General features: G+C 35.1%; 2 protein-coding genes across 2 annotated transcripts; both read left to right on the top strand.

The window, feature by feature from the left end:
• The first annotated feature begins 5883 nt into the window (after window positions 1-5883).
• LOC114402119 lies at window positions 5884-6564 on the top strand. The gene has a single exon (XM_028364644.1). The coding sequence runs from the start codon at window positions 5884-5886 to the stop codon at window positions 6562-6564; it is 681 nt and encodes a 226-aa protein (XP_028220445.1).
• Window positions 6565-13884: 7320 nt separating this feature from the next.
• LOC114402120 lies at window positions 13885-14595 on the top strand. Its single transcript, XM_028364645.1, has one exon. The coding sequence runs from the start codon at window positions 13885-13887 to the stop codon at window positions 14593-14595; it is 711 nt and encodes a 236-aa protein (XP_028220446.1).
• Window positions 14596-15415: the final 820 nt, after the last annotated feature.

Here is a 15415-nt window from a genome sequence, read left to right on the forward strand (position 1 = left end):
TCAGTTTTTAGTGGTAATTATGTGAAATCTAGTAGGGGATAATTTGGATTTGTCTATGTGGTAGAATTTATATATGTTAACTTCCCGTGGCATGTATCATGACTTTTTAACTTTGCTTTGTGATGCAATTGGCTCTCTTAGATTATGTTATTGATGCTGGGAATTGAAAAATGTCATTTACATATAGCTTTTAACGGTGGATTTTTCTGCTACATTTAGTTATCATATTTATGTATGTTGAGTTTAGAAAGTTATAGGTGCTTGATTTTGAAGGAATTTTAATTCTGGTTTTGGTTGTAGTGCTTTTGCTTGAATTGAACATCCCTCTCTCTGTGGGATTTGTTTCCTGCATTTGATTTTCCTTGTAAGCACCATTACTGATATTTTATGCATCATTCATTTTGTATATTGTTCCATCAGTTTTTCATTCCTTCTTCTAGTTAGGAATTGTACAAGTGTACAAATTTACATCCTTTATTTTTTGTTTGAAGATATACATAGGATATATGCAAGCCGCTTAAAGAGTCTCAGATCAAGATTGTGATGTGGTGATAGTGTGAGGTTGAGTTCTAGTTTGCATTCCTATTAGTTTTTTTTTTTATTGTTAACATTTTGTCAAAAATAAGTAATAAGTTGCGAAGTAATTATAAATAGTTATTTGTGCTTTATACATTTTTTGAGAAAAATTATTAGTATGAAAATCAAGTTGTATTTTTTCAAATGTATTAGTCTAATGACAAAACTAGTCTATAAATATTGTGAAACATTAAGCATTATGTTCAAAACCTTTAAGTTAACAATGCTGGGAACATCATGTGATATGATTAAGATAATGAATATAAAATTATACACTATATTAATAAAAGTTTGTGTACAAATTCTTAATTATGTACAAAATAATCTTAATTATCCTGCTTAACACAATTAACCAATTGATAGTACTAATCTACAAATTAATATCATGACATCAATAACCATTCTCAATAAGAGAATTAACCATCATACACACTTTAAATGTATTAATTATAGATAGTCTAGTTAACCACTAGGATTAATAAAGTCAACAACTTTCAAATATTGTGAAACATTAAACATTATGCTCATAACCTTCAAATCAACATATAGGGTGCATCATGTGACATTTAAGGCAATGAAGAAAAAATTATGCGTTATAATAATCACATATCGTATACAAATAATTAATCATGTACAAAACAATCTTAATCATCTGGGTTAACATATATAGTTAACTCAGTGACGGTACTGGTATAGAAAATAATATCATAACATTAGTAACCATTCGTAAGAAGAGAATTAAACCACTGAGATTAGTACAGTTAACAACTTTATTAACGATATAGGGTACATGTATGACTTTAAAAGCAATACAATTATATTTAGGCACTTGTTTGTCATACCAAAAAAGAAATAACACACATGCGAAGTAAAATTTACAATTTCAACATGCATTGAATGAACTTAAACTATTTTTGGATTCTACAAAATAATAATTATTGAATCCAAACTCAAGCATGAAAAAGACATGACTGAGAATCACCGTACTCAAGCATATGGCTAAACTTTTAGATTCCCTCTCAATACAATATTATTGTTAGCTGGTTAACACTGTTGATAAAAATGGTTAACTTTTTTGACTAATTGGTTAATAAGTTTATTTGATATGCGACCTAATATCATTTGAAAGAACAAATCCTATGAGAATCAAAAGAAACAACCCACATTGGTTAAGGTTCTTATATAAAATCAGAACACAAATTCAAATAACAAGCCCTATATCAAAATAGAGAAGGAATACACATATAAGAGATAGTTAAGGTTCTTATATATAATCAGAACACAAATTCATATGACAAACCCTATATCAAAATAAAGAAGGAATGCACATATGAGAGATAGACAAACCTAACCTAAGAGAGATGGACCTCAACCAACGATAGACACAAAGTGTGGGAATCACAACCTTTGTGTTATAGAAAAACGTATCAATGTGCTTATGAGACTAAAACGAACTTCAATACAAACGTCCACGCGAGAGAGGAAGTTACTTACTAGCTATGCCATCAAGAACATGCGATGATGTCGAACAAAATCCTCCTTCGACAATGATGGCAGTCTTCGAGATAGACTATGGTGACTTCAGAGAACATCGATGATGGCTTTGGAGAAACATGAGAGAGAAATAATGTTGTTTTAATGTTTTAATCCATAAAAAAGGATATTTCTAATGTTTTTTAAAAAATAACAAATAATGTTTTTTTTTATTTTTAAAAAACGAATTGATTAATTAAAAAATGTTACGTAGGCAGGTGACTCATGCATGGACGTTACTGTGTAGTGATTCGTGTATCACAGTTCCAAATTTTATGATACATGGCCTAATGTGACCTGCAGAATCATTTGACAGCAAGTAATTTTATGTGAGATCAATGCTACGAAAAAAGAACAAGATGATCTGCTCAGCATAACACGTTATCCACTTAATATTGGTTCCAACTTAAGAACTAGGTTTTGAGAAAGACAGAAAATCAGGGCAACGCATGGAACTTAAATCTCTGACTTAACGTCATATTTAATCACTCAATAAGTAAGTTTAGCACTGATAGCTAATACCTATTTAATAATCCATAGTATACACTATAGAGTAGACTTTTAAAGGTCTAATAATGTAGCTTATTTTCATCTTAGACTTACCACGACAATTTTGCTAATATAAAAAATCTAAAAAAAGAAATCGACCTATTTGTATTCAACTTCGTTTCTTTCTTGCCCAAATTAAGATTTAAGATAAGAAGTTGCTTGCAAGAAGTTGCTAGCGAATAATTTATAGAGCTCCCAAAATATCATTTATCCCAATAACCAGCAATTGGATACAACTAATAGGATTTTTTTAATCTGGGTAAACTAGTTCAAATCAAGACAGTGTCAGTTTAATTTCTCCTCAAGAAATTTTACTTAAGGGGGGAAATACCTTGATGATGAATTTTAACTAGTATCAACCAACACTTGATGGTACATAGTGTGCCCTCAAGAAATCAGGGTGGTTCTTTCTGACTTTCTGAAGTTGCAGAATATAAAAGTGAAGACTAGATTGAGAGAACAAAATAAGGTTTCTCGAATCGAATTGATAACTACAAACTGAACAGTCTTACACTTCACACTGTAATACAAAATAAGGTTCAGATGTCAACACAGCCCAAACCAGATTTATGCAGAGTAAGGAATGAAAGAAAATAATAGTTTGACAGAGCTGTGTCCGAATAATGGAATACTAGCTATTAACCCCCTAGTCCTAATAATCAACCTTTATGATTATCATACTGTGTCATATTTAATTACTAAACAGAGCTGTGTTATTTGCTCAAAATTGTTCTAGTTTAGGGAGAGTAAAATACTTGGAGTGAATTGAAACATTTAGCAACATTTAGACAAAACAAAGAAGTACCCATACCATACAGGTTTCCTTTGTGTACTTGTAGGTTATATGTCTTAAACCGAGAGGAGAAGAAGAAAAAATTGAATGGGGGAGAACGAGTGAAACGCTCCAAGCACTAACTACAACACTAGCATATACCAAAATCAAATCCAAGTTCAGGTCATATACCAAAATAAGGGTAACAAAACTCAGCTGTATATTTGAGAAAAATAGGTATAAACCTTTTTCAACCTTAACATGAATGGTCTAATGTTTTTTAAGAATAAACATAGCAAACAGTTTACAAGTTGCCTCAAATTCCAATAGGGATTTTTAAGATAAGAAAACTTCACGGGGGCTTATTCCTATCCTAAGAAAACAGTATTGGATGTGAGTTGTCACGGAGTAGAATATAATCCATTTTATCTTTGAGTGCAACCATTTAAATTGTTTTTTAGCAGTGCTATATTTGAAACCAACTCGTCCTATGCCCTTAAGGCATTTCTTATATGTATAATCAAAATGGTTTACAAATTCATCATAAGAAACGATGAAGATAAAGACATTTATATAGAAGCCTATTTTCTGAATCTTAAAATAACATACAAACTATGAAGAATAGATTCAATCATCTTTTGAGTGTATGTCGTTGGTAACTTTTAATTTTTGTATGAGAACACCTTTTGCTGGGATCCAAGTAAAGCATGTTCTGTTTTAAAAATGTGCAATCTTTGGATCAGCCTAGAATTTACTTGAGTATCTTGTGGTCAAAGTGTATAGTTTTAAGCCTTAACAGATTCTCTTTCACGACTTGCGTTAGTTGTGTTAGAATGTCCATCGGATAGTTATATTTGTGATTGGCTTTCTATACTCTTTATATTTAGTGAGTTGTGGGTATGTCATTAAGGAATACTTTTGATTAAATGCTGAGGTTTAGGCCATTCTAATGAGAGTGAAGTGTTATAATTTACAGTCTTATAAGTTTGAAATATATATACATTATCCAAGACTAATTTTTATTAGAAATCTAATTAACTAAAATTAATAGTTTCTTATTCTAATCATTTTTTTAATTTTTATATATCTACAAGATTTGAAACTCAACTTTATTTAAAGAATTTAACTTAATATTTTACTCATATCAATCTTCAATCTTCTTATGAGAAATAAATGATAATATTAAAAAATACTGTCATTTATTTCATATAAAAATAATCAGGAGTTTTGATCAACTTTTTTTTTTAATTTTTTTTTTAAAAAAAGTAGTTTTGATTAATATGCAATGATGAATAAAACTTTGGTATCCTACCGTAGTATTAGGATCATCGCATTTAAGGTATTGTTCGCTTTGATGTTGATCTAATCATTCACGGTTATATTTTTAATAGGTGTCTTCATTAATTAAGAAGAGAGGATGTTGTTTATATTTTTTTATTTTAATCCAAATGAAGCATAAACCTAATATATTTATAAATTAATGATTTAGTTGATTAAAATATAACAAATAAATGTAGGCAAATTAAAGCTGAGAATTTGATCCAACATTACAAATTTTTTAAATTAGAAAGACAAAAATTACATATTAGACAAAATAATATGACAAATTACATACTATTGATATTGAATATCAGTAAAAAAAATTGATATTGAATAATATGGAACAAATTAGAAGGGATGAGGACGAATAGTTATCAAATAAAATGATTTATAGTAGAAAAAATTATATTATTATAATAGTATTGAAATTATAACTATACTAATTGTTAAACAAATAGAAACAATCATAGATAATTAAACACTCAACTTGTGCATTTGAACAAGCAGGAATGTAATTAGTTACAATAGACTATGGTAGCTAATTTAGTTGTTACATTCTAACAATGATTTCATATGATTTATAATTATTCGTTAGGATAATTGGCTATTATTGAATTAGAAATTTTTGGCAAAACATATTTTTGAGGAACAACGAAATTTTTTAATTATGACTAAGTTTTTTTAAAGATAAATATATATTAATTTTTTTGTTGTACTTTGCATTGAAAATTTTAGTATATATTAGCTTATTAATATATGAACCATTAGGATTAACCTAATAGTAAAAAATTTAGACAATGTATATTAGATCTTAACTTCAAAAATCAATGCAGCCATTATATATATAATATATAAAGTAATAGTATTTATATGATAGACACATTTATTATTATTTTTCTCTCACGTGTTGCATAGCACATCAATTTTTATGAATATTGACTCGAAAAGCAAAAAGAATTTGACCCCTGCCATCCACGGCAAAGGTGGTGAAAGATAAAGCAGAGAATGAGGAATCTCCGTTGGTGTGGGCCTTACTCTGGGCCATTGGGGGCCCAGTGGCAGAAGAGCTTTCAAGAAACTATATAAGTAGGCGTGAAGGCTGGCTAGTGACTCACACAGTCACAGTGATTGAGATGGAGATTAAGTTTCAGATCCAGAGAGGGCACTCGTTCAATCTTGAAATTGATCCCTCCGAAACAATCCGCGATGTCAAAGAGAAGGTGCTTAACTCCCAGAACATTCCCATTGCCCGCCAAATCATCCTCTACCATTACGAACTTCTCCCAGACGATTTGATCGTTTCGCAATGCGATCTCCAGCATGGCGGCTGCCTTGTCCTCCAAATCAGCCACGATCCTGCAGCACCGTCGCCCATGTCTGACTCAGACTCAGACTTTCTCCCGCAATCGCAGCCAACGCGGGACATGCAGATGTCCAAGCTGATTCCGAATCCATACGATCCGTTAGGTAAGCGGCCGATGACTCTAGATATTTCATCCGCGTCAAATAAAAAGGTTGAGGAGAAATTGGAAGAGTCACGCTCACGGATTGTGACGCTGAGCTTGAAGGCGCATAAATACTGGACTCATCGTTTTCCTATGGAAGCGAACTTGGACGAGACCGTTCTGAAGCTGAAGAAGTACATTCTTGCAGATCTGAGAATTCTTGCAGGCTTTGAGATGGACAATGTGCCAGTAGAGAGGATGGTGCTGCACTCGCATTCAACGGGTGTGGAACTGCTTGACCATCAGCTTCTTCGAGATTGTGCGGTTTCAGATAATCATGAGATCGACCTCTCCCTCAAGGAACCCTAGATGGATTCGTTTCTGCTTAATAATAATAAATAAATAAAAACTAGCTTTTGATTCATGTTCGTTGGTTTAGTTTTTGTATAACTACTAGTTGCATAGCTAGTTTCTGTTCATAACTGTAATTACAAACTAGCTGTTAGGTTTAGTTCGTTTTATACTACCAGGGCTGAACTGCCTTCAAATATGACTGTGTAAATGGAAGCAGGGTTACTTTCATTGGATTCATGTACAAAAGAAAAATGTATAATCATCCATCTTGTAAATAAAGCGTTGCAAAGTGTTTTCTTGCTAATTACGGGCGTTTCTATGTTAAATATTAGAGAACATTTTATTTTTGTAATTTTTAAGTGTGAAGCTACTCTCACTCAATAAACTGGTAAAAGTTCGTTATCCCCCAAGTCAAAACTGGGTGCACGAACAAAGGTTATTGAACCCACAATTGAGGTGAGTCAAAACTCTTGTATGTCAACAGTTTGACATGTATACAGTATATTTTAGATTTCAAAATATTTATATACAATGAAATAGTATATTTAAACTGTTTAATATTGTTTATTTTAATTGTTTAGAAAAAGTACCTTTTTAATAAATAATTTCAATCAAATAAAGCAACATATATCATTTTTGGTGGACACCAAAATGTCTATCAACACTTAAAAAGATGGAGAAAAAAAATAAAAGAGAGGAGTAATAAGTTTATATAAAAATTATGATGTGACAAGAAAAAAAAAACGTATCACACAGGTGTTTGTTAAAAGAGTATCCAAATATCATTTTATTTTATTTAAGATGACGGTAAATTAAGTGTAATATATTTATATTTATGTTTTAAAGAAATAAGAGTGTGTGTTTTATTATAATAAAAAATAATATAATATTTGTATCTCTCAAATATAGTAGGATAAAAGATATTATAGTAATAACATTTTTTAACAGAACTTTACAAAAAAAAATGTTATGAAGTATCGTATAGTGAAATATTTTGGAGAGGAAGGTATATCTTCTAACATAACTAAGTGAAGGGTGTAATATTTGCATCACACGAAATAAAAAAACTGTAATTAAGTAAAAAAATAATAATTATATTATTAGTACATTCTAAAAGTATTTACATAAATTATTGAATTTCAAAAACCTATAGTATACTAATAGCAAGTAATCTGATACAAGATTCATATACCTCTCTACCTTTTTTCATGTGCAACTCATTTAATTTGTATTTTTTCAAAAAATATGCTTCTCTTCCTCCTTCATGTATATGAGAAAATTTTGATGAAAAATTCAATCAAACTACAATACATGGAAGTACACAAGGAAGAAACTAGAAGTGCAGCACTGGAAGATAACCATTAAGCAATAGCAGAGGCCAGAGGGTGAGATATCCCCTACCTAACTAACGGCCAAGCAACTACCTAATTAACGGCCAAGCACTGGAGTGCAGGCCTTACTCTGGACCATTGGGGGCCCACTTTCAAGAAACTATATAAAGCAAGTATGCATGAACGCTGGTTTCCCAAACCAATACTCACTCACACAATCATTATGAAGATTAAGTTTCATGTCAGGCCGGGAGCGAAAGTTTTCTCTCTGAAAGTATTACGCTCTGAAAAAATTCGCGATGTCAAAGAGAAGGTGCAAAACTCTCAGCGCATTCCCATTTTCCGCCAAATTTTCCTTTACGATGACAAACTTCTCCAAGACGAATGGACCGTTTCGCAATGCTATCTCTACGATGGCGCGTTCGTTCTCCTCCAAGTCAGCCCCGAAAATCCTCCGTCGCCGGTGTTTCCGCCGTGGGATCCCTCCTTGCAGCTGATTCCGCCGCAAGGCTTTAACTATCCTCTTGCGATACCAGGGTATCCCTCGTCATCGGAGGTGATCCCCATGCCACAACCGGCGTCACAGACACTACCGCGGCTGCCAACATTTCGGCCTCATCCTTCACCGTCACATATGGTTCCAAATCCGTTGCCACCTCCGGCGTCACAGACACTACCGTGGCTGCCAACCTTTCGGCCTCATCCTTCACCGTCGCATATGGTTCCAAATCCGTTGCCACCTCCGGCGTCACAGACACTACCGTGGCTGCCAACCTTTCGGCCTCAGCCTTCACCGTCGAATATGGTTCCAAATCCGTTGCCACCTCCTTCCTCGACGGTGACGCTGAACGTGAAAGTGCCGAGGTTGCAAGATCGCATTCCTTTTGAAATGGACAAGGTCGAAACCATTCTGCATCTGAAGATGAAGATTGCTGCGCTCCAAGAAATGGGAGGTGTTCCAGTGGAGAGGATCGTGCTGCAGTCGCCTTTGATGCGCTCGGAATGGCATGACGATCAGGTTCTGCAAAACATTCTTTTTACTGGGAGTGCTGACATCGACGTGTTCTTGAGACCTTCTCTGCCGGTTCCCGGTAGAAACCTTTGATGGATTCATTTATTCTACTGCGGAATCAGCAGCAGCAGCCGCATCATCATCGTCCTCGTCACGCCGTGCCCAACCCTAGTTGCATAGTTACGCGCCACAAGCCAGCTAGTTTCTATTCATAAGTATAATAATAACAAACTAGCTGTTAGTTCGTTGTATAACTACCAGAACTTAACTACCTGTAAATAAAACTCTGTATATAGAAGCAGGATTGCTTTCATTGTATTCGTATATCCATCTTTAATCTACAAAGAAAATGTATAATCCATTTTGTAAATAAAGCTTAGAGTGAGTTTGGAAATTCCTCTCTCCGTCGCCGCCATACCCCTCCTCCGCCACCTTCACCTCGGCGGCAATTTAACTATGAACAACGCAGCGCACTCCGCTGATTAGCGCTGCATCATATCTGGATTTTCGAAACCGGCGGCACGTGCTCCCCACATGACTCCTCGCCGTCGACGGCCTTCTCCGGTGGCGGAACGGAGACGAAGCGTGCGGAGAAGCCTTTGTATCCGCAACCGTCCTCTTCGGCGATTCCGTCGTCGAAGTTGAGCGCGTAACTGAGCGGATCGTAGCGGAAGGAGTAGTGCTTCTTGTAGCTGTTGTTGCTTTTGAAGCGGCGAACGGCGTTCCACCGCCAGCGCCACCAGTACCGGTCCTTGCTGCTCGTCGGTGACCGCAGACCCTGCCACCACCACGACAACAACGACGTTGTTTCGGAGGGGAAGCACGGAATGCAGAAGAAGGCGATCTGCACGTCGACGTCGACGGCGTCAGTGGTCGCCGTCGGTGGTATTACTCTCATTGTTGAAGAGAGAGATTGTATCTAAATAAAGAAATTTAAAATAAAACATTTAAAATTCTCACAAAAATTTTAAAGCACACTTTTAAATGATTAAAAACAGAACCTAAGAATTTAATGAGATGTATTTGGTTTGCTTCAAAATGAATATTGGTTATGTAAAAATATTAATATTTTTTCCAGAAAAGCTTGTCAGTCGTTGTTGGTAACACAATTGTAAACAGAGAGCCCAGTAAAGGCATTCGTTCATATTCCAGATAAAGGCATGATAAAAGTTAGTTAAGTCAAAACTGGGTGCAAGAACGGTATTAAATTAAAGATGAACATAACAACGTTAAAACATAACAAAACTGACATAATATTATTGGTAGGATAGGAAAGGAGCAGGATGGTGGGACAGATGATTTCAGTCCATGTGGCGGGACTAGGAAATTGCATTTCCAGGTCAAATTTTTCCCGATCTAGCTCAAGGTGGCCTAAATAATAAACAAGTAAATAAATATATGGATAATGTTTGGTAAATACTTAAATACCCATTAGCATTTAAAAACATGGTTAAATGAAAGAGAAAAGTGATAGGTTTATAGAAAAAAGTATAAAGTGATCCGGATAGAGATAAAAAAAGAAGAAGAAAATATCACATAAGTATTTGTTAAAGAGTGTTTAAATGCCTAGAAAATAAAAAGAGCGCCTAAATATATATATATAAGGGCCGCAGGCTGTGCTTTTTAGATTTATTTTATTTAAGATGACAATAACGTGTAATAAATTCATATTTTAAGAAGAGTGTGTATTTTACTATAATAAAAATATAATATAATAATTTTATCTCTATTAACAAAACTTAATAGAAAATTAAAAAATGCTGTGAATAAAGTATATCTTTTAACATAATTGAAGAGAACAAAGTAATAATATTTGAATCACACGAAATAAAAAAATGTAATTCAGTATAATATATATATATATCGGTAACTACATTTACTAAAATAAAATAAAATAAAATAAATGAATTACTTAGTAAGAAATGATCAACTAAATTTCTCTCCACCTTAATTTACATGGGAGTACGCAACGAAGAAAAACTTGAGGAAGATATAAGCAATAGCAGAGAGTTTATCCCGTTTGAACTTCGGGCATTGGAGGCTACCTAGAACATTCCACAAGTTATACAAATGAATATTCACTCAATCAGTCACTCGCTCACTGTGTATGTGAATGTGATTGAGATGTGTTAGTTAGTTAATTAATTCAAACCGATTAGTTTTGTTAGTTACAAAGTGTCGTTAGTTAGTTATTAACTAACTTTGTGACACAGCTCTATATAATATAGCGTGATTATACGAAATAAATAGAATGAATCAATAAACATTCTACCAGATTTCTCTTCCTTATTTTACACAACTGTTGTTTTTCTGAGTGTAATCCCCAAAAAAGATGGAAGTAATTCTTGAGATTCTGGGAGGGAACTCGTTCTTTATTGATGTCGGTCCCTGGTTCTTTATTGAAGTTGGTCCCTTAGACACAGTCCTCGATGTCAAAGAGAAGGTGCAAAACCTTCACAACATACCCATTTCCTACCAAACCTTCCTCTTCAATGGCGAAATCCTCCAAGACGATCTCCAAGTTTCGACATCTGGAATCGATCGCGGCTCCCGCATTGGCCTCCTAGTCGCCCCACCTGATGATGCAAACCTTGCGCCGCCACAACCGACGCTGACACCGCCATGGCACACACGTCCGTTCGGGATGCCGGAGTTTCCACCGTCGTTGCATCTCAATATACTACCACACGTTTACGATCCGTTTGGATATGGAATGCCAAATATACCGGAGTTTTCATCGTTAACGGAGTTGAGGCCGATGCCACAGATGCCGCAACAGCTTCCGTCATCATCAACGGAGGAGATGCCGGTGCCTTCAAATAGCAATGAGTTTGAAGAACCGCTGCCTGACATGACGGAGGCGTCACCGCCGTCAGAGACGGCGGTGAGAGTGACGTTGAACGTGAAAGTGCCTGAGATCCAAGATCGCATCCCTATAGAAATGGAGTTTGAAGACACCGTTCTGAAAGTGAAAGAGAAGATAGTTGCGCGCGAAGAAATGCGAGGTGTGCCAGTGGAGAGGATCGCGTTGCAGTCGCATTCAGCGGGTGTGGAATTGCTTGACCATCAGGTTCTGCAGGATTGTTGTTCGGTTTTAGAGAATAACGAGATCGACGCATTCTCTAAAACGTGTTCTGAGAAGCGGATGGTGAACGTGAAACTGCCTTTGTCGCAAAATCGTATCCGTATAGAAGTGGAGGTGGACGACACCTTTCGGAAGCTGAAAGAGAAGATTGTTGCGCTTGAAGAGATGCAAGGTGTGCCGGTGGAAAGGATCCTGTTGTATCCGTGTTCACCGATTCCTCAAAGCGTGTTGAATCCTATTTTCTACGTGTACTTGAAATCATCTGTTCCGGTGGCCGGTGGTGGCAGTAGTAGTGCGTCGTCTGGGAAGATGACGGTGTATCTGAAGCCGAACGGTCTCCCAAAGTGTTATCCATTACAGGTGAATGCCGTGGATAATGTGTCGGCGTTAGGGCAACAGCTGGGGCTGTTGCTACAGAATCACCCGCTTCGTCTCCCCCCAAATGAGGTTTTTTTCATGGTTTACAAGGGTGAGTGGATGAATGAACAAGAGTCCTTTGAGTGGCACGGTATTAGGGACGGTACCAAGATTGCAACTTTTGTTGGATGCGTTAATGATTCAATAACCCCAATATTTCGTCGCAACCTATGCTAGCTAGTTGCATAGTGAATTGAAGCACCCCCAAGCAAACTAAGCCAGTGGAGTATTTGTCTGTTACTAATCACACTTCATGGCAAACAACCCTACCTATATACCTATCTGTTAGTTGCTGTATAAATAGCGGTCAATAGAACGTTGAAAATGCACGCACAGTTACTTTCATTGTATTCAAATCCATCTTCTTTCAATGTACACAACAAAAATGTATAATCATTCATCTTGCAAATAAAGCTTGAAGAGTGTTTTGTATGAAACTTTTATATCTTTACTTTGTCACCCTTCTTTTCATGTTAACTGGGTTTGATATCTGGTGGTCGATCCCTTTTTTTTTTGTTTTATATAATTAACTACAACTAAAACGAATTCAAACATTTAGTGTAACTGCGTGAGTGATATAATAAGCTATTTTATATATACAAATTAAGTTGTCTCGCAATTTTTACATATAAATTTTGACATTTATTATTGTTTTTCTTTTCCTATTTTTTCCCTCTCAAAATATATACAATTGAAAAGGTATGAAAACATGTTTTTCTACAATTTTTAAGGATCAAATCATTTACAATTTTTCTACATCATAATTAAATATTGTTCGTTTGAAAATATAATATTTCTTTGTCATTTTTATTAAATATAAAAATTAGATATATTTTCTTATATAAGTTTTTATATTAACAATATTCTTTAAAACAATACTCAAATTATATAATAAAAAAATATGCATCCATATGGCCTTAAATAATTTATATAATATTTTATTATATAAGATGAATAAGCAATAGAAAAATGAAATAATCATAAAAAGGATAATATACGCCATTGTTGTGATTGACCGAACGCCAATGGTGAGCAACCAGTATTTGGATATAAATTAATATCCTCTTCAATCAATTATGTGTGCATCTAAAATCCGTACCTGGGTGTGGACCAAGCTTGGACATGAAGTCTGCATATCCTCAAGAAGCTAATGTACATGTTTGATATTTATGTTAGATCTTGATTTGTCTTTTTTATTTCTCTCTTCTTTACACAACGTAGAATTACGAAACAGAGAGTGAGTTTGTGAAGGAAAATAAAATTGTGATATATATTACTATGTAAATGAAATTAATGTTCGACTTCGTCCATTAGGAAATTTTGAGAAACAAAAGCCGCAAGAACGTTGGTCCCCAAATGAAATTAAAATTTATGGGAAATGTAATCTTCATGCACCTTTTGGATAACATTAGTTAGGTACAGTTACAAATATTAACCGTTTCTCAATTTGCACTTATTCTCTCACTAGTGAATAGTGGTGACTGTCATGCATGGATGAGGTGTCGGAGTTGCCGCCGAGGTTGAGATGGAGAAGACAAGCGTTAGAGAAGAAGAAGAAAGGGATGAGTGACTTGGTGGCGGCACCGGAGAAGACGCAACCAACGAATGAGTGGTCGCCGCCGGAGTGGACGACAATCGTGCTGGAAGTGAAAGTTCCTGCGTGCAAAGAACGCATCCCTATAGAAATGGACGTGAACGACACCGTTCTGAAGCTGAAGGAGAAGGTTCTTGAACAAAAAGAAATGTACCCCGTACCAGTGGAGAGGGTTGTGTTGCAAACGCACAAAACGCATGTCGAATTGCTCGACCAACAGTTACTGAATGATTGCCCGGTTTTCGATTTTCCCAGCAATGAGATCGACGTGTACTTAAAGCCTCCGCAGCGGCCGCCGCGGCCAGTGGTGTTGAAGGTGACGGTGTTGCCATTGAACTCGAAGGAGAAGATAGAGATGGAGGTGAAGGCTGAGGACAAGGTGGCGGTGTTGAGGGAGAAGCTGGAGCTGGTTCACCGGACGGTTAGGTTTCGTCTTCCTACTCGCGGTCGTTATTTTTTCGTTCACAAGCTGAGTCTGATGGATGAAAGCATCTCGTTTCGATGCCACAATGTTCGCAACGGTGACTCCATTGGCACATACTGGGCGACAGATCATAACGACGTCGCTAAAGAAGATGATGACAACGACGTTGACACCATTGGTTAGTTAATCTGTTGCATATTTGGGGGGAAATTTAGTTGTTGTCTGTTGTATATTAAAAAATAAGAATTTAGAACTGTATGAGTCATGACTCATGAGTAATATACACAGCCACCTTTCCTGTCACATTCAATCAGCTTTGAAATAAGAGTAATGCAATTTTTACCTTCTATAATGACATTAGTTGTTTTACATAAGTCTATCTAAAATGGAAAGATTGTTACCTAATCTCAAATCATATTTTTCCCATCATAAAAAAAAATCTCAAATCATGTGATCTTGTCAATCATCATTTAATACATTATTAATTCTTCTTTTTAATTGAAAAATGTAATTATATGTTATGTGGAGATTAGTTCAGACCATGATCCTTGAATATGTAGTAAGTTTTTGTTATGTTGAGTTTGAGTTCTTTGACACTAGGTCCATGTTTCTCAAAATTAAGTGTCAAAAATAAATAAAGAATTAAAAGTTGTGAAAAAAAAATTTTCCTCGTTTATTTTTATTATTCAGAATTAATCTTTATTGAGACTAAAATTATTTACAGAAAGTTAATGCAGCACTAAAAGTTATTTTATTTTTTTGAGAAACAAAAATTGAAATCTCAAAAAAACTAAGAAACTGAAAACTTAGTTAACAAAAATGAATACGGGCTAACATGGTTATGGGCTTAGGCTGCCTCATTACCCATTACATGCTCTGTCCTAAAAAAAAAAGAAGTTTGGGCCTTTATTCTCCAGTAAGCTTTTTAATTGGGCTCAAGAACTTTAGGATTTAGGTGAGATTCAATGAAAATTTATATATTAGGCTTGATTTTTTTTTTCAA

Source organism: Glycine soja, chromosome 20, assembly GCF_004193775.1.
Source record: "Glycine soja cultivar W05 chromosome 20, ASM419377v2, whole genome shotgun sequence".
NCBI classification, from domain to species: domain Eukaryota; kingdom Viridiplantae; phylum Streptophyta; class Magnoliopsida; order Fabales; family Fabaceae; genus Glycine; species Glycine soja.

Excerpts from the sequence above, each read along its gene's own strand:
- LOC114402119 (XM_028364644.1), top strand. The coding sequence starts at position 5,884 with ATGGAGATTAAGTTTCAGATCCAGAGAGGGCACTCGTTCAATCTTGAA.
- LOC114402120 (XM_028364645.1), top strand. The coding sequence starts at position 13,885 with ATGGATGAGGTGTCGGAGTTGCCGCCGAGGTTGAGATGGAGAAGACAA.